The sequence below is a fragment of the Dipodomys spectabilis genome, unplaced genomic scaffold (genome assembly GCF_019054845.1).
Source record: "Dipodomys spectabilis isolate Male_0828 unplaced genomic scaffold, ASM1905484v1 ptg000052l, whole genome shotgun sequence".
Taxonomy (NCBI): domain Eukaryota; kingdom Metazoa; phylum Chordata; class Mammalia; order Rodentia; family Heteromyidae; genus Dipodomys; species Dipodomys spectabilis.
In genome coordinates this window covers 167,750-192,442 of record NW_024870729.1, presented here as the reverse complement: position 1 = coordinate 192,442, position 24,693 = coordinate 167,750, and the positions used below count along the sequence as shown (strand labels likewise).

Below are 24,693 nucleotides of genomic sequence, written 5' to 3'. Positions count from 1 at the left end.
ATGGTTAAATTCAGAAAATGACTTTATCTATCATCCTAGCAAGTCAGGATGCTGAGATCTAAGGATCTAGGTTAGAAGCCAGCCCAGACAGACAAATCCTTGAGACTCATCTCCAATTAACCAGCAAAAATGTGGCTCAAGGGCACAATACCAGCCATGAATGAAAAAGCCAAGCAAGAGTATACAGACCTGAGTTCAAGCCCTGGTACACACACACACACACACACACACACACACACACACACACACACACACACACAGTGAAGCCCTGGTACACACACACACACACACACACACACACACAGTGAAGCCCTGGTACACACACACACACACACACACACACACACACACACACACACACACACACACACACACACACACAGTGACTTTCCAATATTCCTCTGCAAAGTATCATCAGCCCAATAAATCTAACAGTAGAGAAATCTAAGTGGTATTGATATTATATAAATTTGCCTTTATACCCTGAAATTACACAAAAAATATTTGAAAAGAACATTATAAGTTATTTGTATATCCAGTGGTACAACTCCATTCCAAAATCACTAATAATTCACTTTATGCTTCACTCTTGAGCATTTTTTTTCAATCGAAGCCAAGCTTTTTGACAATTTCTGTCTTCCCCCAGGCACTTGGTTATATTTACATACTCAGTGATTCCTATCCTACAATCCTCCCCTCTAATTCAATTCAATCTGATTTTCCCTAAACCATACTCCATCCTTTTGTTCATTTTCTTCCTGACACAACAACTCATATTCCTCTGTTTATAAAGACACTCAAGTCACCTAATCCTTAAATTTCTTCCTTAAATCCGAACTCAGTGACTGTTTTTCTCATTGGCTAAAAGCTTCTAGAAGAACACTTTATACCAACTGCCTTCTCATCCAAACCTCCCATTCATTACTTTATTTTGTTTATTTATTTATTTATTATCAGTCCTGTCCTGTCCTGTGGCTTGAACTCAAGGCCTGGGCATTGTCCCTGAGCTTTTTTTTCTTTCCTCAAGGCAAGCACTCACCACTTGAGCCACAGCACCACTTCTGACTTTTTCTGTTTATGTGATGCTGAAGAAATCAAACCTAAGTCTTCATGCTAGGCAAGCACTCTACCACTAAGCCACATCCCCAGCCCCATACTCTACTATTTTAAACTCCATAACTAAAATTAACAGTACATTTTAAATTACCAAATCTAGCATACTCTTTTCAGTTCTCATATCACTTCCCTCCCAAATAACTGTCTATACTTGATTTGTACTTTGTGACTTCCTGATTCTCCTGTTATTCAAGTATTTGCTCTTATCACCTTTGATTCCCTTTTCCCAACCTCATTCTAGAATTTCAAAGAATTCCCTTAGCAACATTATCTAGTCTGACACTTGATGATTCTCAAATCCCCATCTCCCTCCTGACTGTGTTCTACAGACAACTGATTGCCACAAAATCTCCATGTTTTTTGTGGGGGTAGGGGGTGGTTGGGTCATGGGCCTGACCTCTGGGCCTGGGTGCTGTCCCTCAGCTCTTCAGCTCAAGGCTAGCACTCTGCCACTTGGGCCACAGCGCCACTTCCAGCTTTTTCTGCTTATGTGGTGCTAAGGAATCTAAACCAGGGCCTCATGCATGCAAGGCAAGCACTCTACCACTGAGCCACTTTCCCAGCCCTGCCACAAAATCTCAAAAAAGAAAAAGGAAAAAAAAAAATGTGAGTTTTTTGTGGTTGCTTGTTCTGGTTGTTGTGTGTGTGTATATGCATTCATCCTGGGGCTTAAACTCAGGGACCAAGAGCTTTTACTCAAGGGGGGCACTCTACCACTTCAGCCACAGTTCTACTTCAGGATTTTTTTTAAGTTTACTAGCAATGATCTGATGGACTTTTCTGCCTAGAACTTTGAACTATGATTCTCAGATCTCAGCCTCCAGAGTAGCTAGGATTACAGGCATGAGTCAATGGCTCCTGGATGCTTAATCAATCCAATATTGTATCCAGAATTTGACACCCAGTAAACATCTAACAGGTCTCCAGAAGAAATGGAAATATAGTTAATTAACAGGAGAGAATTTCGTTGTTATATCTCCTAACATTTATACTATATCCTTAAAAAATCTTATCCCCAGGGCTGGGAAGGTGGCTCAGTGGTAGAGTGCTTGCCTTGCATGCATGAAGCCCTGGGTTCAATTCCTCAGCACCACATAAGCAGAAAAAGCCAGAAGTGGCGCTGTGGCTCAAGTGGCAGAGTGCTAGCCTTGAGCTGAAGAGCTGAGGGACAGCGCCCAGGCCCAGGTTCAGGCCCCATGACTGACCCCTCCCCCCAAAAAAATCCTATTCCCTATAGCAACCTCCTTTATCCTTTCCATCATCCTAACTCCTTCCCAATAGTTCCCAGAAAATACTTCTTCAAGCTCCTCTCTTAACTGTTAGATTTTTTGGTATCAAACTAAACCAGTATTTTCCCATAAAAGCCTGTTCTTCCTTTTTATTTCTGTGCATATGAAATATTGAAACTTCAGAACTGTCTTATGTTTCTTCCACATCTTCCACCTCAACTTATTATTCTACCGTTGAAAATACCTTTCAAATCTACACAATTTAAGCATCTCAAAACTAAAATGGGTAGCTGCAAAAAAAACAAAAAACAAAAACAACTCATAAAATGTTAACTGCATGCCTGTAATCCTAGCTACTCAGGAGGCTGAGATCCGAGGATCATGGTTTGAAGCCAGCCCAGGCAGAGAAAGTCTGTGAGACTTTGATCTCCAATTAACTACCAAAAATGCCAGAAGTGGAGCTGTGGCTCAAGTGGTAGAGTGCTAGCCTTGAGTAAAAAAGCTCAGAAACAGTGTCCAGCTCTGAGTTCAAGCCCTAGGATTAGCACCAAAAATGAAAAAGAAATGTTGACTTAAGGATCTAAGTAGGGGGGCTAGGAAGGTGGCTCAGTGGTAGAGCGCTTGCCTTGCATGCCAGAGGCCCTGGGTTCGATTCCTCAGCACCACATAAGCAAAAAGAAAAAAGCCGGAAGTGGCGCTGTGGCTCAAGTGGTAGAGCGCTAGCCTTGAGCTGAAGGGCTGAGGGACAGCGCCCAGGCCCAGAGTTCAGGCCCCATGACCGGACCCAAAAAAAAAAAAAAAGAATCTAAGTAGGGCTGGGAATGTGGGTTATGGTAGAATGCTTGTCTACCATGCATGAAGCCTTGGGTTCGATTCCTTAGTACCACATACACAGAAAATGCCAGAAGCGGGTGTGTGTGTGTGTGTGTGTGTGTGTTACTGGGAAATGAACTCAGGGCCTTAGTGTGTGTGTTACTGGGAAATGAACTCAGGGCCAGAAGCGGGTGTGTGTGTGTGTGTTACTGGGAAATGAACTCAGGGCCTTAGTGTGTGTGTTACTGGGAAATGAACTCAGGGCCAGAAGCGGGTGTGTGTGTGTGTGTGTGTGTGTGTGTGTGTGTGTGTGTGTGTGTGTGTGTGTGTGTGTGTGTGTGTGTGTGTGTGTGTGTTACTGGGAAATGAACTCAGGGCCTTAGTGTGTGTGTTACTGGGAAATGAACTCAGGGCCAGAAGCGGGTGTGTGTGTGTGTGTGTGTGTGTGTGTGTGTGTGTGTGTGTGTGTGTGTGTGTGTGTGTGTGTGTGTGTGTGTGTTACTGGGAAATGAACTCAGGGCCTTAGTGTGTGTGTGTGTGTGTGTGTGTGTGTGTTACTGGGAAATGAACTCAGGGCCTTAGTGTGTGTGTTACTGGGAAATGAACTCAGGGCCAGAAGCGGGTGTGTGTGTGTGTATTACTGCGAAATGAACTCAGGGCCTTAGTGTGTGTGTGTGTGTGTGTGTGTGTTACTGGGAAATGAACTCAGGGCCTTAGTGTGTGTGTGTGTTACTGGGAAATGAACTCAGGGCCTTACACTTTGTCAGTCCTGGGCCTTGAATTCCTGGGCCTTGAACTCCATTTCTGGCTTGCTTGCTTGCTTTCTTGCTTGCTTTCTCTCTTTTTCTTTCTTTCCTTCCTTCCTTTCTTTCTTTCTCTCTTTCTTTCTTTTTCTTTTGTAGCTTAGCAGAGATAACAGTCTGAAAGACTTTCTTGCCTGGGCTGGCTTCAAACTGTGATCCTCTGATCTCAGCTTCCTGAGTATCTAGGAGCTACTTGCTAGCCACCAGCACCCAGCTAGATCACACTTTTTTTGGGGGGGCTGGTCCTGGAGCTTGAACTCAGGAGCCCAGGCACTGTCCTTGAGCCTCTCTGTGCTCAAGGCTAACACTCTACCACTTGAGCCACAGCTCCACTTCTGGCTTTTTCTGTTTATGTGGTACTGAGGAATTGAAGCCTGCATAAAGATGCAGGCTAGGCAAGCACTCTACCACTGAGCCACGTTCACAGCCTTAGATCACATTTTTTGTTTTTAGTTAGTCATGGGGCCTGCACTCTAGGCCTGGGCGCTGTCCCTCAGCTCTTCAGCTCAAGGCTAGTGCTCTACCATTTGAGCCACAGCAGCACTTCCGGCTTTTTCTGCTTATGTGGTACTGAGGAATTGAACCCAGGGCCTCATGCATGCAAGGCAAGCACTCTACCACCAAGCCAACTTCCCAACCCTGATATTACACTTTAAGTCCAAAGATTTTTAAAGTCTCCTCAGGATCTTGGAGGTATAGCTTGTACAATGCTTGCCAAGTATGTACAAGGTACTGGATTCCATTACCAGCATTAATGGAGAAAAAAAATACATGTCTTTTACTTTTTTTTAATATGACAGATTTGATAATATAAAAATTAGCAAAATATAAAACAGCAAAAGCAAATAAAGAAAATTGGGAAGAAAATTGCAACATCTGTGATAACATGTGATTTTTTTTTTTTTTGTGGGTCCTGGGGCTTGAACTCGGGGCTTGGGTGTTGTCCCTGAGCTCTTCAGCTCAAGGCCAGCACTCTACCACTTGAGCCACAGCGCCACTTCCGGTTTTCTGGTGGTTTATTGGAGATCAAAGTCTCACGGACTTTCCTGCCTGGGCTGGCTTTGAACCGTGATCCTCATATCTCAGCCTCCTGAGTAGCTAGGATTACAGGAGTGAGCCACCGGCGCCTGGCATGTGAATCTTTTGTATTAATTTTCTATTACTATGTAAGAATATCCAACACTTAATTTTAAGGCCATCCTGTACTTTTTAGAGCTTCTACGTTATCTGAAAGGTAAAGTCCAAACTCTAAAGTTTACAAATAATACACATTACAAATTGTTTTATTTCCAACAAATCCAGAAAGGATCACCCACCCTATGTAAACACCTATAAACCAACCATACCTCGCAGCACCCTACACAACACACACACAAAAAAACCTTAATTGTTGTAGCCTATACAATCCCTTCCTAGCTCTATCTCAGAAAACACACTTTCACTTTGATAATACAGCAAAATTCAAGAGAAGTCAGCAGTTGAAAGTTCCCCTCCTCTTTCCTTTCAACTCATTTTTAATTTGGGTACTTACAAGCCAACCATTTCATCACTAGACCATGGAATTGAAATCAAACAGCCTATTTATTCTAAATTGAAGTACAGAAAACAAAGCTCATTCTTTGCAGTTAATGTCTCACTGCAACTTGTTCTCATATAATGTTTAAAATATAGTAAGCATACCATAAAACGTACAACTCAAGTACACTCAAAGTTCACTCATGTTGTAGCATATATCAGTATTTCACTCCTTTCTATAGCGAAGTAATATTCCATTGCATGTTTGTTATATTCCAAAATAAGTACCATATTTTGTGAATCCACTCATCAGTTGATGAATATGTAGGTCATTTCTACATTTTGACTATTCTCATTAATGGTGCTATGAACATGCATGTTGTAGCTCTCATGTGAACATGTTTTCAGTTCTATTGGGATATACCCAATCCAGGAATGGGCCTGCTGGATCACAGACTAATTCGATGCTTAATGTTTTGAGGAACTGCCCAATTAATTTCCAAAGCACAGTACCATTTTATAACCTTACCAGCTGTGTATGAAAAATGTCACTATCACATTTCCAACAAATGACAGTGTCCTACTTCCTGAACGAAGGAGGTATGGTACCTTCCTATAATAACCTACGACTAAGAAATATGCCATGCATATATGAGAATGAAACAAGTCCAAATATAAAACAAAGTGATTTAACCTCTGACCTTTCTTCTTTATTGGCAAGTAGGGATGCCTGTAACGACATTTACCTCGTGGCCGTGAAGATTAATAAACAATCCACGTAAAGGTGCTGCACCACATTATTTGTGATTCACCCCCGCCCCCCCCCCTCCCCCCCCCTCCCCCCCCCCGCCGCCGCCAGGCTCTGGGAGCAAAGGGCTAAATGCCCAGATCCCTCCCCCTCATTCAAGCTCCATCCCTGAGGGAGGGGCTAAGTGACGACTGGGGCTGCAGTCACCCTAGCCACGCAGGAAAAATTGTTAAAGCTCGCGCGGAGGGCTCTGGCACTCCAACAAGACATTGCTTCCGGGAAAGGGACCACTAGTTTGCTACTAAGCAAAAAAGAAAAGTCAGTGCGAAGGGTAAAAAGTCAGTGCAGGATCTTTTTCCTTTCTCCCCCCCCCCCCACCCCGCCCTTTCTTGTAGTAAGAGGCACCGTCGTTGCAGCCAAAGCCGAAATGGTGGGGCAAAGGGAATACCAGCAAACCTGCCCCAGCCCCCTCCCGCCTCTCCCGCCGCCTCTCCGGCTCCCCCTCCCGAAGGAAAACAAATAGGAAACCCGAGGCATTACAAACCCTAGACGTATAAACAACCGGCCCTCGGTAGGCTCGGGGACAGACCGTGCCCAGCTCACCTGGTGGCTTCCCCCAGCTCGGCTTGGCTCTGGCCAGGCGCCTCCCGAAGGATAGTAGCCATCGCCACCTCCGCCTTCCCCGGGCCAGGTGGTCTCAGCCGGGCCGCCCCCGCGCACCCGCCAGGAAATGGGAGGCTGAGGAGGCTCGGGGCGAAGAGGTGGATATAAGGGCGGAGGAAGGTGTACCGGCATATCTCCTCCCCCAGGCCCGTAGTAGCGGCCGTAGGAAGGACCTTCACTGGGGCCGTAGCCCGAGCGCCTCAGGGCCGACATGGGCTCTCCTGCCCCGAAGCCCTTCCCGCCCCCCACGGCCGACCCATTGCGCAGGCGCCAACTGGAGGGCGGGACTGACGAGCTGCGCAGGGGTAGGACGCCAGCAGTCAATCCCAGGAAGATCCCGCCCCTTCTGTTTGCCAAGGTGGAGCGTTGAGCGACGGCCACGGAAGAAGGAAAGCAAGAAGAGCCTCTATAGTCCTTAAACGGTAGGACGCATTTTCCCATAGGCCACCCAATTTAGTCCCTCTTCCCACGTAACGATGGGGGGGGGGGGGGACACGGTGCCACCGGACCGCACGATTGTCCCGCCTTTTCCGGAGGCTGGGCACGTGTACCGGAAGTGGGTGGGGGCAATAGGCAGTTGCTTCCGGCAAGCCCCGGCGGCTGAAAGCCGGGGCTAACTTGTGGGTCGGGGTCGCGCGGTTTACGTCTTCGTCGCCTGCAGGCGACGACTGCCGTGGGGGAGGGTGGGGAAGAGCTGTCAGAGGTGCTGGCCCACGCCGCAGTTCGTTACAGCTTTACCTCAGTTCAAAATGAACTACATGCCCGGCACCGCCAGCCTCATCGAGGACATAGACAGTGAGTAGCTGGTCTCCGGGATGAGTTGCTTCTCTGCGGGCGGGCGGTAGGTAGGCTCTGACCTCTGTTCCGATGCTCCCCGTTGACCTTCTCCACAGCCTCAGGACCCACCGCTGGCCCGCCCCTGAGCCTGCCCCCTCGGGGCTGGTGAGCCACGAGCCGTGGAGTCCTTCGTGGCCTCGAGGGTCGCAGCCGCACCCGAGGCCCGAACGCGAAAATGACCCTGCCCCACTCGGGCCCACCGTCTCCCACCTGCAGTATTGCTAAGTACCAGGTTGTTAGCAGTGGGAGGATGAGAATACTCACAGCAGTCACTAAGCGGGGAGGGAGAAGTAATAATAAGACAACAGCGGTTAGGTTTAATTAGTAAACGTAGGTCTTAACGCTGCGTGGCAGTTTGCAGGTTATTAGGTGTGGGTCGTAAAAACCACTGCCTCACGTGATACTGACTTTCCTAGAAAGCTAATCCACTTCAAACATGTTTTTTCTTTGACACAATTTTCTTTTGTTTTCACTAAGAAGACTTCCCATATTCCTACTTACTGCTCTGAAGAGTTCAGTCCTGTATAAAAGAGGAACCACTTACTGTCCTTTCTTTTCACCGATTTTGGAGCCATACAGAGATGATTAGCTTTGGCCTGTGCTCAAGGAATACGCGCAAAATTGTGAAGCATTCTGTATTTGTTTTTGTTTTGTCGGTTGTGGGGCTTGAAATCCAGACCTCAGCTCTTCGGCTCAAGGCTAGCACTCTACCACTTGAGCCACAGTGCCACTTCCAGTTTTCTGGGGGTTAATTGAAGAAGAGTCTCAAAGACTTTCCTGCCTCCGTCGGGTTGGCAGGCTTTGAACCGCTATCCTGAGATCTGACCCTCCCTGAGTAGCTAGGATAACAAGCCTGAGCCACCTGCAATTAGCTTCCTTTTTTTTGTTTTTGGTTGTGGATCCTGATCTCTGGGCGCTGTCCCTCAGCTCTTCCGCTCAAGGCTAGCGCCCTACCACTTGAGCCACAGCACCACTATTGGCTTTTTTTTTTTTTTTTTTGTCGGTCTTGGGGCTTAAACTCTACCACTTGAGCCATAGCACCACTTCCAGTTTTCTGGTGGTTAATTGGAGATAAGAGTCTCATAGACATTTCTGCCAAGGCTGACTTTGAACTGCCATCTTCATATCTCAGCCTCCTGAGTAGCTAGGATTACAGGCTTGAGCCACTGGCGCCTAGCTGCTGCTTTCTTCTTTCCACCTCCGTCTTGAATTCAGTTCAGGGCCTGGCACTGTCCCTGAGCTTCTTTTGCTCCAGGATAGCACACTACCACTTGAGCCATAGAGCTACTTCTGGCTTTTTCTGTTTATGTGATAGTGAGGAATCGAACCTAGGGCTTCATGCATGGTAAGCAAGCACTCTACCTACCACTAAGCCACATTCCCAACTCGGTTATCTGACATTTTTTTAAACCTAAATGACATGTTTTGTTATTGAAGGCAAATGTAGTGGAAATTGGAGCAAATACATTGGACTTTATCTTCATATATATGTGTGTGTTTATACACACACACACATATTCACACAAATAACAACACATAGGAAACAATATGTAAGCCAGACACCAGTGGCTCATACATGTAATCCTAGCTACTTAGAAGGTTGAGATCTGAGAGACATGGTTTGAAGCCAATTATGGCCACAAAGTCCAAGAGATGCTATCTCTAATTACCAGCAAAAATGCTGGACTGGTAGAGCACCAGGCATGAGCAAGAAAGCTGAGCAAAAGGACAAGTGGCCTTGAGTTCAAGCCCTCATACCTGCACACACTCAAAAAAATGTAAAGATGGCTAGGCACTGGTGGCTCATGTCTGTAATCCTAGCTACTCAGGAGGCTGAGATGTGAGGATCCAATTCAAAGCCTGCAGGGCAGGAAAGTCTGTGAGACACTTATCTCCAATTAACCACCAGAAAACCGGAAGTGGACCTTAGCCTTATATAGTAAGAGCACTAGTCTTGAGGGAAAAGCTCAAAGGCAAGAGCAGCCCCCAGGTCCTGAATTCAAGTCCCTGACCCCCCCCCCCCCAAAAAAATGTAAAGGTGTAATGAAATAATTGTATTTTGGCAGCTTGAGGATGCCCTATACCCTCACCTCTTTATGTATCATATATATGTATACAATTATTCATAATTACATATAACTCACACATAATATATATATAAATTTTGTTCTTACATCCTCTACCGCACTGTCCCTGAGATTCCTTTTGCTCAAAGCTAGGACTCTACCACTTGAGCAACACCAACACTTCTGGATTTTTTTGAGTAGTTTATTGGAGATAAGAGTCTCAAGGACTTTCCTGACTAGGTGGCTTTGAACCATTATCCTCAGATCTCAGCCTCCTGAGTAGGATTACAGGCTTGAGCCACCAGAGCCCCATTTCCATAATTCTTTTAAATTCCAAGCCCCTCCATTACTGAAAAGTTTGAAACCATTTATTATTCATCCTTCATTCCCCTATACTTACACATTTTCCTCCTCTGTCTTTCTGTATTTTCACCCATCTTCTCACTTAAAGAGGAAGTCTTCTTCCCTTTTGTTATCCTTAAATGGAAACTTTTTCCATATAATTTTTTCTGTCATGTTTTCTGTTCCTTTCTCCGCATCCTTCCCTTCATGTATATTGTCTGTCATCTCAAGTACTTTTTCAATTCTCTCCCCATTGAACACCCATCCCTTACACACTTTTTTGAGGGGGGGGCAGTCCTGCAGCTTGAACTCAGGGCCTGGGCACTGTCCTTGAGCTTCTTTTGCTCAAGGCTAGCACTCTTACCACTTGAGCCACAGCTCCAGTTTTGGCTTTTTCTGTTTATGTGGACTGAAGAATCAAACCCAGGACTTCATGCATGCTAGGCAAGCACTCTACCACTAAGCCATAATCCCAGCCCCCCTTATGCATATTCTTGAGTCTCACCTCTATTTTCTTTTTTATTTGTGCCACTACTAGAACTTGAACTCATATCTTAGGCACGCCCCCTTAGCTTTTTCACTCAAGGTTGGCACTCACCACTAGAGCTTTATTCTCATTCCATTTTGATTCCACCCCTGACCATCTATTGCAGACTGCCTTTTATTCCCTGCAATCTAAATTTTACTGTCACCACACTACTAAAGTTGCTTTCTTAAATCATAATGCTAAGACATTCTGATGACTTTGCTCTGCGGCAAATGTGTTATTATTTCACTTGGGTTCTTAATTCTGTTCTCTTGGTTGTTCTAATACTGGTTCCTGCTGTTTACCTTCTTGTTTCTTGCTATTCTCTCAGTTAGGTGGTCTGAGGCAAACGGTTGTCCTGCTTCATTCTCTAACTCTCTAGGAGACCTCCTAGATGAACTTTAAACTTTTCTTGCTTTTATCTAGATCAGTCTTTGTGTTTTCTTATTCCTTTTATAATTTAGAAATCAAATCCAAATTGAGCCTGCCCCCTCCCAGTACTTTTCTGAATTTAACTCCTTTCCCTCCCCTCCCCTTTCCTTTTAGCCAGACATTTGAATATGAACAATTTCTTTTCCTCCTACCTAATTTGCAGATTTTCCTCACGTGTCCCGTGGCCCATCATTATTACCTCAAATACCACCTCCACACATATAATGTGCCCCTGAAGGCTTATATAATTTGATTTTTTGCTTATAGTGCTTAATTACAGCTCACAGAAGACTATAAATTCCTTCAGTGCAGAATCACTGTCCCTCAACTATACATAGAGAAAATAGTCGATGCATAGCTGAAATTTTGCTGGCTTTTCTGATACCTGGCTTATTGTCATCCTTCAATGTCTTCAGTTACCTCTTTAGAGAGATTTTTCTTTGCCAACCTCTGTTCTCTACTTCTCTGTTCATGTCATTATCCTATTCTTACCTATCTGTTATTCTATTATACTTACCACAGATAAGTATAATGGAAAGCTACCATACGTGGCTTTCTTATTTTCCTCCCACACTGAATATAAATTCATAGGGTTAGTGATCTTCAGGCACCATAACAGTATATAGCTCTCAATAAATATTGAATTTTACTCCAGGTTATTATCAAGTCCCCTTAAATGAGGCAGTTTTAATTTTTATTGGTACAATGGATTGAACCCAGAACCTTTGGGTTGCTAAATTTAGGCTGTGTCTGAGTTATACCTCTAGCTGCTGGATGCATTATTTTCATTTAAAACTTCCCTTGGCATTCACTATGGAACAGAGACCAGGCAGGGAGAGACATACATGGCAAATCCTTCAGCAGCCTATGCACCCCACCCTTCTTACCCGTATTTTACAAGACTTGAATTCAGATCTGTGTGGAACGGAGTTACAGGTATTATCACTGAGCTGTACTTCCTCATGGAATGAGAATGTGCCAGGTCTGAGTGGCAGAGACAGGCAGATTGGGAGGACATGGGTGGAAAACTTGCATGGGGCAAGGCATATTAAAATGTGGGTGATCCATAGGTGGAGCTGTGGTTCAAGTGGCAGTGTCAGTATTGATCAAAAAAGCTAAGGGATACTGCCTATGTACAGAGTTCAAGCCCCAGTACTGGCACATACACACACACACAAATGTGGGTGATCAGACAGGACTGGGACTGTGGGGGCACAAAATACAGTCATCAAAGGCTTTCCTAAGGTCCCTTGGAAGGAGAATGGAGACCTGTGAAAGTGAGAACTAGCAACCCAAACTGAAGGACCAGAACTGCAGCCCTGCTAATTCACACAATGAAAATAGAGGGCCCCGGGAGTCCAGGATGCCCTGACAAGTGATAATGTAAAGATTTGTAAGTATATGTCTCATTAGAAAAAAAAAGTTGAGGGAAAATATTTCCAGAATTAATAAAAATCATCTAGTCTAAATATCTCAATATACAGATGTATGTGACAGGGAGAGGGTTAAAGGGTTAGGCATCAGGCTCTGGTGCCAGTCATGGCACCACTACTCTGATTCTTTTTTTGTCAGTTGTGGGACCTGAACTCTGGGCCTGGGCGCTGTCCCTCAGCTCTTCAACTCAAGGCTAGTGCTCTACCACTTGAGCCATAGTACCACTTCCAGATTTTTCCACTTATGTGGTGCTAAGGAATTGAACCCAGGGCCTCATGCGTGCAAGGCAAGCACTCTACCACTGAGCTACCTTCCCGGCCCTACTACTCTGATTCTTTTGACCTCTAAGTTTCTCATCTAAATCCCAGACTTCCCTGTTCCCCGCTCCTCTCCTCCCCCTACCCCCACCCCCATTTTTTCAGTGAACTCTATCCTAATGCGTTGGAAGAGGAAGTGACATAGCTTAAATTGTTACTAATGATTTTCACTGGTAGTCTGTAAACTCACTGAAGATGACTGCTTTCATTTCAAATATCTTTTTTCTTCTCCCTAGAAAAACACTTGGTCCTGCTTCGAGATGGAAGGACACTTATAGGATTTTTAAGAAGCATTGATCAGTTTGGTATGTAAGAACTATGGAAAATTTAATTGTTTGGATAGTAAGAGCCACCAATTGCATTTTTTGTTATTTCATTTTTTTGGGGGGGTGGGGTGGGATGGGGGTCAGTCATGAGGCTTGAACTCAGGGCCTGGGTGCTATTCCTGAGTTCTTTTGCTCAAGGCTAACACTCTACCACTTTGAGCCACAGCTCTACCTCAGATTTTCTGGTGGTTAATTGGAGATGAGAGTCTGATGGACTTTCCTCCCCCCCAGGCCAGCTTTGAACCAGGATCCTCAGATCTCAGCTTCCTGAGTAGCTAGGATTATAAGTGTGAGCCACCAACTCCTGGCTTCATTTTGAAATTAATTTATATGCATTTCTTACATGTCTAGCATAATGGATCTGTTTTGAATGAGTAAGTCATTATTAAATTGTGATTAGATGATTCAAAAGTTTGTATATTTTATAAATTCCTGTTTCTAAAACTGGTTTACACTACAGCATTTGGATTCTTTAGTTTCCCATTAGAGGGAGCCAAATGCTAGAAAGAAACTCAGTCAGGAAGTGAAGCTATGGCTCAAGTTGTAGAACATTAGTGTGAGCAAAAGAGAAGCTCAGAGATGGTACCTAGGCCCTGAGTTCAAGCCCCAGGATGGCATAAACTCAGTCCACTGAAAAGGCTGCTCATTTATGCATTGGCTTGGATGAGGTGACTCTTCAAAGCACTGCCTACACTGAAGGTAATTCCTCTCTTCCAATAAAAACTAAGAAGATATGGAGCTGGGAAGGTGGCTCAGTGGTACAGTGCTTGCCTTGCATGCCTGAGGCCCTGGGTTCGATTCTTCAGCACCACATAAGCAAAAAGAAAAAAGCCGGAAGTGTCGTTGTAGCTCAAGTGGTAGAGCGCTAGCCTTGAGCTGAAGAGCTGAGGGACAGCGCCCAGGCCGAGTTCAGTCCCCATAACCAGACCAAAAAATAATAATAATAAAAACTAAGAAGATAATACTTCCTGAAACTTTTTAGGGAACATTAAGGTCAAGTTTTGCAGAGGACTATATGAGACTTACAAATCTCAATCTTTGTTTTTAGTCTTCATCTTTTTTTTTTTTTTTTTTTTTTAATTTCGTTTGTGGGGCTTGATCTCTGGGCCTGTGTGCTGTCCCTCAGCTCTTCAGCTCAAGACTAGTGCTCTACCACTTGAGCCACAGCTCCACTTCCATTTTTCGGAGTGGTTTATTGGAGATAAAAGTCTCACAGACTTTCCTGCCTGGGCTGGCTTTGAACCTCAGTCCTCAGATCTCAGCCTCCTAAGTAGCTAAGATTACAGGCATGAGCCACTGATACTTGGCTAGTCTTCATTTTTCTAAAGTAGGAGATATTCTTCTTCTTTTACAAGTAACTGCTAAATTCACATCAACATTTGTTGAACTTCTACTTGATCATAAGGAAAATAAACAAAATGGAAACTTAAGACTTACAGAAGATAGAAGTTGCACGTGTTGGCTTAAGTTTATAATCCTAAATACTCAGGAGGCTGAGATGAGGAGGATTGTGGTTTGAGACCAATCCACAAGACCACTTGTCAGACAATAGCTGGGTACAGTGGTATGTGCCAGTTATCCCAAGGCAAATTGGAGGCTAAGATTGGAAGGTTTGCAGTTCCAAGCCAACTGCAGGCAAACAAAATTGTAAAACTCCATCTTGGTGAAAGAAGGTGTACATGGTGATACATACCTATTGTCTCAACTATGGCAGGAAGCATAAAATAGCATCATGGTCCATTCTCAGGCCCTAGGGTAAACAAATTAGATCCTCTCTCAAAACAAGCAGTGTAGAAAATGGCTATAGGCATGGCTCAGTGATAGAGCACTTGCCTAGAAAGTTCAAGACCCTGAATTCAAACCCCAGTATGTCCAAACAAAACACTAGTTATAGGTAGGCACTGGTGCTATAATCCTAACTATTCAGGAGGCTGAGATCTGAGAAGTGCAGTGTGAATCCAGCCCATACAGGAAAACCCGTGAGACTCTTTATCTCCACCAGAAAAGTTCAATGTAGAACTGTGGCTCAAGTGGTAGAGTGCTACCCTTGACGGGAAAAAACCACACACACACACACACATACACAAATCAAAGGCTGGGTACTGTGGCTCACGCCTATAATCCTAGCTTCTCAAGAAGCTGAGATCTGAATGAAGATCACAGTTTGAAGCCAGCCCAGGAGAAAAGTCCCTATGAGACTCTTAGTGGGGCTGTGGCTCAAAGTGGTAGAGCTCTAGCCTTGAGCAAAAGAGCTTATGAACAGTGCCCAGACCCTGAATTCAAGCCCATTACCACCAAAAAAGGCAAGTAGAACTAGTTGAAAGAAGAAAATTATTCTTTTTTTTTTTTTTTTTTTTTTTTTAGGGGGGGGATCCGGTCGTGGGGCCTGAACTCTGGGCCTGGGCGCTGTCCCTCAGCTCTTCAGCTCAAGGCTAGCGCTCTACCACTTGAGCCACAGTGCCACTTCCGGCTTTTTTCTTTTTGCTTATGTGGTGCTGAGGAATCGAACCCAGGGCCTCATGCATGCAAGGCAAGCGCTCTACCACTGAGCCACCTTCCCAGCCTCCAAGAAAATTATTCTTAATAGACTAATATGATATTACAAATTTTCAGTCAAAATCACCAGAGTACTTTGAGGGATGACTAGTGAATATTGAACCTATTCTCAGGTTATTATCTAACAAATAGGTTCTTTCTACATTATAATCCATGAATACTTGCACTGGGTTAAATAAAGCCTACTACTGAAAGAATTTAACCTTTAATAAAGCATCATGTATACATATCCACACAATAAAAGAAAACTCTTTCTTCCCAAAAACCAGTTTTAACCTCAGTGATTATTCAGGTTCAAGTTTCCAAGTACCTATTCATTTATATTTTCTTACAGCTATGTTGATAGTAGCAACTAACTAATAAAGGAATTTGCTTTCACCATCATCATGAATTAATACATTATTACCTCAGATACTCTGAATGTTTAAGTTTCCTAAGTAGTAGGTATATCCTATACAGTAAAATTGAAGTTTTAGTTTTTCCCATAATTAGAACCAAATTCTTGAGCTATGGACTTAACTTGGTAAATGAACTAAATACCTGTTTTTCTTCTCTATACATTTACAGCTAACTTAGTGCTTCATCAGACTGTGGAGCGTATTCATGTGGGCAAAAAATACGGTGATATTCCTCGAGGGATTTTTGTGGTCAGAGGAGAAAATGTGGTCCTACTAGGAGAAATAGTAAGTAAAAACTGTTAAACTTCTAATGTTCTTGATGTTTGTGCTAGTTAGGGTTCTTGTCTTCTCAAGAGAGAGAAAAATTTAGCTGGGTGATGATGGTTCGCACCTGTAATCCTAGTTACTTAGGAGGCTGAGATCAAAGGATCTCAGTTTAAAGCCATCTTGTACAGATCAGTCCAGGAGACTTACCTCTACTGACTCATATCTCCAATTAACCAGCAAAAAACTGGAAGTATAGGTATGGCTCAAGTCTTGAGTAAAAGAGCTAAGCTAGAGTGTGAGACAGAATTCAATCACCAGTACCAGTGCAAAAGAAAGAATGGAAAAGAAAAATATTTTCCACTTTTTATCCAGCTTTTGCCAGGTACCCACTGAATATGGAAAAAAAAGCTATAGTTTCAGAGGGAAGCTACAGAGCTTAATTTTGACAATTTGATCTTATTAGTAAAAATATCATTGATTTTATTAGATATAAAAGATAATGTTCTACACAAGTATGTTCATTTAAGTGGCATTTGAATTATCTGTATAGCAAAAAGTTGAAAATCTTGATTTTTGTATGTTGATTTATAAAAGTATGATTTAGGGCTAGTATGGCTCAGTAGAGCATTCGCATCATGTCTGTAATTCCCTGGCTTTGACCCCTACACTACAAGTGAAAAGTATGATTTCCATATATTGAAATGTTTTGGAGGCATTTAATCTATTATGAGTAGTTTATCATATCATAAAGACAATTTGCAGTATTTGAGGGAAACATTGCATATACATTTTATTGCTCATATTTTTTGTATAAAGAATGACTAATTCTTTACCTGGCTGCTCAGGCCTATAATCCTAGATATTCATGAGACTGAGATCTGAGGATCTTGGTTTGAAGCCAGCCCAGGCAGGAAACTCTGTGAGATTGTTATTTCCAAGCCACCAAAAAGCCAGAAGTGGAGCTGTGGCTCAAGTGGTCGAGAACTAGCCTTGAGCAAAAAAGCTCAGGGGACAATGCACAGACCCTGAGTTCAAGCCCTAGAATCGGCACCAAAAAAGAATACTGTAGGAAAAGCCCTTCTGTTATGTATCCTAGAATGGAGCTCACCTTTACTTGGATTATTGGCTCACAATAATAGTGTGGACCAACCTATCTGTGTGTCTGTGTAGAAAGATCACCTGGCAAGTGAAAAATTAAATCTGATCTTCTGATATGCTGTTGCTATGAGTCTGTGCATTGTATATGCTTATACATACAAACTATTAGCAATATATTCATCTGCTGGAAGTACTCTGATACTGGTTTTTTGTTTGGTGCCAGTCCTGGGCCTAGAACTCAGGGCCTGGGTGCTCTCCCTTAGCTTTTGTGTGCAACACTAGCACTCTACCACTTGAGCCACAGCTCCACTTCTAGCTTTTTGGTGGGTAATTGGAGATAGTCTCACAGAGTGTTCTGCCTGGTGGCTTCAAACTGCAACCCTTAAATCTCAGCCTCTTGAGTAGCTAGCATTACAGGCCTGAGCCACCAGTGCCTGGCTCAGATACTGTTTGTTTGTTTGTTTTTTCTTTTTTAAAAAACTATCTTTTAAAAAACTACCTTTGATCAAATTCTGATGCTTTTCATTATTAGGTTTGCCAAGAAATTGAAACCTCCTATGAAAGAAGTTGAAATTAAGAGTTGGGGGGCTAAGGGTGTAGATTTTCTGCCAGGCATGTAGGAGACTCCTGGGTTTGATCTACCACTGAAAGCAGAGAGAGAGTAAGAGAAAGGCCAGGCCCCAGTTCATATCTGTAATGCTAGCTACTCAGAAGGCTGCAATCTGAGAATCAGTTTGAAGCCAGCTAAGGCAGGCATATCTTTGAGAGTCTTACCTCTAGTTAACCAGCAAAAAACTGGAACTGGAGGTATGGCTCAAGTGGTAGAATGCCAGTCTTAAGCAGAATAAGCTAAGTGAGAGTACAAGGCCCTAATACCAGCACAAAGAGAGACAGAGACTGGAGTGGTGGGGGGATTAAGAGGCAATAACCAGGACTGATTTTTACAAAAAACAAACAAAACAAAACAAAAAAACCAACTTTGGCATTTACTTTTTTATTTTGTTTTTAAACTTTCCAATAAAGTTTCTCAATACCTAGCCACATCTTAATTCAGTTTATACCAGTATTTTTGGCAGATAATTCTCTTAAGGTCAGATTGGTTTCAGAGACCTCATGTTGGAGAGTTAACTACAAATAACATCAAGACTATCAGTACTTCCCAGATGCTACAGTGTAATGTGTAAAATCTCTTCTTAAAATATTTTGTAGTTTGGCCAGACACCGGTGGCTCACGCGTGTAAGCCCAGCTACTCAGTAGGCTGAGATTTTTAGGATCTTGGTTCAAAGCCAGCCCAGACGGGAAAGTCTGTGAGATGCTATTCTCCAATAAACCACCAGAAAACTGGAAATAGAGCTGTGGTTCCAGTGGTAGAACACTAGCCTTGAGCTGAAGAGCTCAGGGACAGCACCCAGGCCCAGAGCTCAAGCACCACAACCAACCCCCGCCCCCCCAAATTTGTAGTTGTTATATTTAGTTCAAGTGATCTTTCTTGCATGTTTAAGCAGCAGAATTTCCAACTTGTATTATATAAAGGTTGGAATAAAGCACCTAGTACCCCAGAGAGGTAGAGGCTAGTGAAAAACTATAATTATCTGCTTATTCATAGGACCTAACCCCTCTCTGGAGAGTGGATTATGGGTTATTTTTGAAACGTTTTTTCCAAATTCAGTTTCTCAAGAGGAAATACTATTTTTATTTCCAGAGAAAGACTTTAGTATGTATACATATTCTGTATAGGGGAGGGTTTTTTTCTTTCTTTCTTTCTTTCTTTTTTTTTTTCTTCGGTCGTGGGGCTTGAACTCTGGGCCTGGGTGCTGTCCCTCAGCTCTTTAGCTGAAGGCCAGCACTTTGCTTCTTGAGTGTCAGCCCCACTTCCAGCTTTTTCTGCTTTTGTGGTGCTGAGCAATGGAACCCAGGGCCTCATGCATGCAAGGCAAGGACTCTACCACTGAGCCACCTTCCCAGCCCCAGGGGAGGTTTTTTTTGTTGTTGTTTTTTTGTTTTTTTGGTGGTATTGGGATTTAATTTCAGCCTCCTGCTTGCTAGGTGTGACTCTGCCACTTAAGCCATAGCCCTAGCTAGCACTGTTTTAAGACAGGATTTGTGTGACTAAGTCTGGCCTGGAACTTCTGACCACCTGCCTCAGCCTCTCACTACCATCTCAGCAGATCACACCCCATCTTAGCTTTAGTTTTATATTAATAAATATTAATAAATACAATAGACACAACAGACAAACTTTGTGTACCTGTTACATTTGTGTAAAGGGTACATATATGGTAGATAAAGTGTAAATGTACAAAGAAGTGAACATGCGTCTGTTCTTGATGATTCATAGTTTCCTGGCATCTCTTTTGTAAGGAAAAGTGTTATTAAGTGGTTGTACAAAAGGCTTACAATTCCATTAATCAGGTTATGAATGCAGTGTTTCTTGGTCTATGTCACCCTCCCTTATTTTCCCCCAAAATCCCCCTCCTGCCTCTACTGTCAAGTTACATAGAAATTACTTATTTTTATATGAGTTTGAGTTGGAAGACTGAGGAGTTTCACAGAAGTAGTACTGGAGGAATATATACTTAGTTAAATGAATCAGCAGTCAATTGGAAGAAATTATGTACCAACCCCAAGAAAACTCATACCTAGAAACCAGTTGTGCCCTAGATTTTGACTCAAAGATGATGAGCACAGCCTTAAGTAATAAAACTGATTCTTGGGAAGCAGTAACATAACCACATGAAAAGCTCGGTGGATGACACAGTGAATATTCTCAAGAAGCAGTTCATTAAGCTAAGAACACTGTCTTCTTCAGTTGTTTCTCATAGGTTATAAGGAAAGTGTTGAGTGATAATATATATTTTTCTGGGTGCTGATAACTTTTGACCCAGGACAGAGGGGTGACTTACGCAACTTGTGTGGCTTTCCATCTAACCCTCTAGGGTAAATCCTCAATCTGATACTGCAAGTGCGAGTTCTGAGACCTTGGCAGCATATGACAATTACTCTCCAGCCTGGAACAGCTGCACTCTGTGTGTCAATGCCTTCCCAAACCTTATCGTCAAAAGTCATAGAGGAGGATAAAAAATAGGAACCCAGCCAGGCAGAATGGTGCATGCTTGAAATCCAGCACTAGAAAGGCTGAGGCAGGAGGATCATGAGTTTAAACCAGCCTGCACTCTACATAGAGACCTTTCCTAAAAATGAAATAGGAATCTTTGTATATGCTTTCCATTTTACAGAAACCCAGAATAATACCTGTATGTTCATTTTAAGGAGAATAAAACTGGTTATGAAATGTTTATAAGGTGTTCGAAATAAAAATATTAAATATATTATACTGTATTAAATAAAAGTCATAGCCTTTGCATGATGAGTTTTTTTTGGGTTTTTTGTTTTTTGTGGGTTTTTTGTTTTTTGTCAGTCGTGAGGCTTGAACTCTGGGTCTGGGCACTGTCCCTGAGCTCTTCAGCTCAATGCTAGTGCTCTACTGCTTGAGCCACAGCACCACTTCCCACCATTTTCCGCTGGTTAATTGGAAATAAGTCTCGTGGACTCCTGCCCGGACTGGCTTTCAACCGCGATCCTCAGATCTTGGCCTCCTGAGTAGCTAGAATTAGAGGCATGAGCCACCAGCACCTGGCCCAACGGTAGCTTTTTTTTTTTTTAAGTTAATATCTACCTAGAAAAATTCTTAAGTATATTCACCAAAATCTTAATCCTCCACACTGCAGTTATAGATTTTTTTGTGGGGGGGAGGCAGCAGTCACTCATGGGGCTTGAACTCAGGGCCTGAGCACTGTCCCTGAGCTCTTCTGCTCAAGCCTAGCACTCTATCACTTTGAGCCATAGTGCCACTTCCAGTTTTCAGGTAGTTAATTGGAGATAATAGTCTCCCAGACTTTCCTGCCCAGGCTGGCTTTGAACCCTCAGTAGTTAGGATAAAAGGCATGAGGCACCAATGCTTGGCTATGTGATTTTCTTAAAAATTTCTGCTTTTCTCTCTATATTCTAAATTTCCTATACAGGGTACATATTTTTAAATAAGGAAAAATAATTTTTTTAAGTAAAAAAAATTTCTGATTTGGGCACCTGTAGCTTGGAAGCTACTCTAGAGGTTGAGATGCTTAGTCCAAAGGCAGCCCTGGCAAATCCAAAAGACTTTATTTTTTTTTTTTTTTTTGGTGGGGGGGGTCTGGTCGTGGGACCTGAACTCTAGGCCTGGGCGCTGTCCCTCAGCTCTTCAGCTCAAGGCTAGCGCTCTACCACTTGAGCCACAGCGCCACTTCTGGCTTTTTTCCTTTTTTCTTATGTGGTGCTGGGGAATCGAACCCAGGGCCTCATGCTTGCAAGGCAAGCACCTACCACTGAGCCACCTTCCCAGCCCCCCAAAAGACTCTTATCTCCAATTAACTAGCAAAAAGCCAGAAGTAGAGATAGGGTTCAAGGAACTCGAGTGTCCTTGAGTGAAAAAGCTAAGCTACAGTTCTCAAATAGTAATTAAATACATTGGGGCCAAACTGGTTTGATAACTTATCTAGTCTTCTGATGTTATCTATAGATTTGTTGCTATGGAGGGGAATAGAATTTTGTGTTAAAAGTTTAGGTATTCCCAATTAACACAAGAGAAGTACATTATGCCTTTAAGAGCTTCAGTCCCCAGAAATGAAGCCAACTTTAAAAATGTAAAAAATACAAATCTGGGCACGGGTGGCTCATGCCTATAATCTGAAGCTGAAATCTAAGGATCACAGTTAGAAGCCAACCCAGGCAGGAAAAGCCATGAGACTTTTACCTCCAATGAACTACCAAAAAAATAAAAAGAAAAAGGCCAGAAGTAGAGCTGCTAAGTGATAGAGCACTAGCCTTGAGCAAAAAAGTTCAGGGACAGCATCCAAGTCCTGAGTTCAAGCCCCAGAACTGGTACCAAAAAAAATAAAAATACAAGAATTACCTAAATTATCTCAGCTTTAGTAACTTTCTTGGATTTTGCGCAGTTGAGGAGATAGCTGTCCCTAGTTGTACTGTTTTAGAGAAAACTTAATCCTGACAAATGTATTAATCTTGATAAACAAGCTAAGCTGTACATACTGATGCTGACACTGGTTACCATTCCAGATAAAGTGTTCTACAATGGTCATTTCTTTGGCTATCCATAGAAGATGGATGTTTGAGCGTGATACTAGTTAAGAAAAGCAACTAAAACCTGTGTAGTGATCATTTGCCTTTCAATCTATAAGGTTTTCTATTCTTGGTCTTCATGGGAAGTTTTAAAATCTGACTCTTTTACAGGACTTGGAAAAGGAGAGTGATACACCTCTGCAACAAGTATCTATTGAAGAGATCCTAGAAGAACAAAGGGTAGAACAGCAAACCAAATTGGAGGCTGAGAAGCTGAAAGTTCAGGCCCTTAAAGATCGGGGTCTTTCTATTCCCCGAGCAGATACTCTTGATGAGTATTAAGCTCTTTGCTCAGAGGTTATTTCTCTTAGTGATCAGGGATTATGTCACTGACGGAAAGTAACATCCTGATCACCTCATACATTTAACCAGAGACTGTAATTTTGAAAGATTATTTTTATTGTTAATTCTTTCACATATGTAATATGAAGAAATCATGGGATTTTATTTTACTTTGTTTAAATAAGAAAAATCATTGTTTAAGGAAACAATGAAATGGACTTCTTTCACCACATGTCCCTGCAGAGCTGGGACACGTATTGCTTTTCTTTGTATTGCTTTTCTTCTCCTAGAGTAGAGTTTATGGGAGACATTCTGTATTTCTTTGTAAATTGTAAATAAAATATGAATCTCATTTTCCCAAATGAGAGTTATCTTCAGTGATTAGACAACCCAGAAAAGGTGTGAGCAGGCCACATGCTGGGATTTCTCCTGCCATCCCCAAGTAGCTGGTTACTGAGGAAGGAATATTTTCATATCAATTTTCTTGTGGGTTCTCCCTACTCTTTTCATGTTTTGGTATGATAACAAATTTTACCTTATCTGAAGAGAGTTTTCAGTTAAGTTTTCAAGTAACTGGTTGCAACAGAAGCCTCATGTTTGAGAAATCACTTCAGTCCTACCATACCCACAAGTATTCCAAGGAAAGTTCTCATGATACCCAGCATTTTCCTGAAGTGGTGGCTTTTCTGAACCTTCTAATTTAGTTAAGGTTCCTAGTCACTTGAGTTAGGAATCAAGCTGCTTTTGTTCAAATCATTAAAAAAAAAAAAAAGGCAAAAACAGTGTTTAGCAACCTACAACCCATAATGGTATGGTTGTTGAAGAGTAGTGATTATGTGAGTGTATCAGATTGTTTTCTGTGTGCTTGTTTTGTGCCTGTCCTGGGGCTTGATCTCATCCAGATGAGCTTCTTTTACTCAAAGTTAGCACTCTGCCACTTGAGCCATAGCTCTGCTTCTAGCTTTTTGGTAGTTTATTGGAATGAGGACGTGCAATGTAAAAACTGGTTTATTGGCACATTGGACATGAGTAGGATAGTCATCCTCTTGATCCTGAGAGATTTTTAACTGTAGTCCAGATATTTGCTTTTTATAATCTCTTGAGCAAAGATGTCCTTTTCATAAGACATCTAGCCTATATGTATAATATTAAATATTCTTAGTTTATGAGCTCAGGTATTGTTAAGAACTCCCCAGGTGGCTGGAAACCATTTGACTTTTGAATAACTTATTAAGTTGTCTTTTATAGTTGATACTTTATGAAGAAATAGTACTTCTTGGGCTCAAGACATAGCTCAGTGGTAGAACACTTGCCTAACATGTGCCAGGCCCAGGATTCCATCCCAGCACCACAAGAAACAAAGTTCTTAATTATGTAGTGTTTTATGTATAATTTTACTGTTTAAAAATCCAGGATTTGTTATCCACATAGAGCCAAAATATACTATCAACACTCTTTAAAACTTGTCTGAGTACAATAAGCTACTTTGGGCCAGCACAGTAAGCATGTGCTTTTGTGAGCCCACTGTTTGAGAACATGTGATGTGTCACATGGTATGTGATCTTTTCAACATCATCACACCATTCAACTACAATAACACATGGGAAAGAGACCTACTTACCATGGTAAGTCCACACTTACCTATTGGCTTTCCAAACCACACCAGGTTTCAGTCATCATGGATGACTGAATTACATCCAAGGGATGAAACTGCCTGGATGACTCTGCTTCCTTCCTCTTAGTCCCCAG

The 24,693-nt window shown here is 42.6% G+C and overlaps 2 protein-coding genes across 3 annotated transcripts in view; one reads left to right on the top strand and one right to left on the bottom strand.

Annotated features, from left to right (window-relative positions):
- Positions 1-7,306, bottom strand: part of Bag4 (BAG cochaperone 4) — a 28,402-nt gene extending 21,096 nt beyond the window's left edge. Inside the window, exon 1 of the mRNA XM_042679440.1 lies at positions 6,828-7,306. Coding sequence (XP_042535374.1) covers positions 6,828-7,100 — 273 coding nt within the window. The 5' untranslated portion in view covers positions 7,101-7,306. The remainder of the gene's footprint in view (positions 1-6,827) is intronic.
- Positions 2,527-23,296, top strand: Lsm1 (LSM1 homolog, mRNA degradation associated). 2 transcript variants are annotated; one of them, XM_042679442.1, is made up of 5 exons: positions 2,527-2,532; positions 7,570-7,682; positions 13,078-13,146; positions 16,291-16,406; positions 22,774-23,296. In XM_042679442.1, the coding sequence occupies exons 2-5, from the start codon at positions 7,637-7,639 to the stop codon at positions 22,942-22,944; spliced, it is 402 nt and encodes a 133-aa protein (XP_042535376.1). In that variant the 5' UTR covers positions 2,527-2,532; positions 7,570-7,636; the 3' UTR covers positions 22,945-23,296. The 2 variants fall into 2 exon arrangements, with proteins under 2 accessions (XP_042535376.1, XP_042535375.1); XM_042679441.1 differs by lacking the exon at positions 2,527-2,532 and having other exon boundaries at positions 7,458-7,682.
- Positions 23,297-24,693: the final 1,397 nt, after the last annotated feature.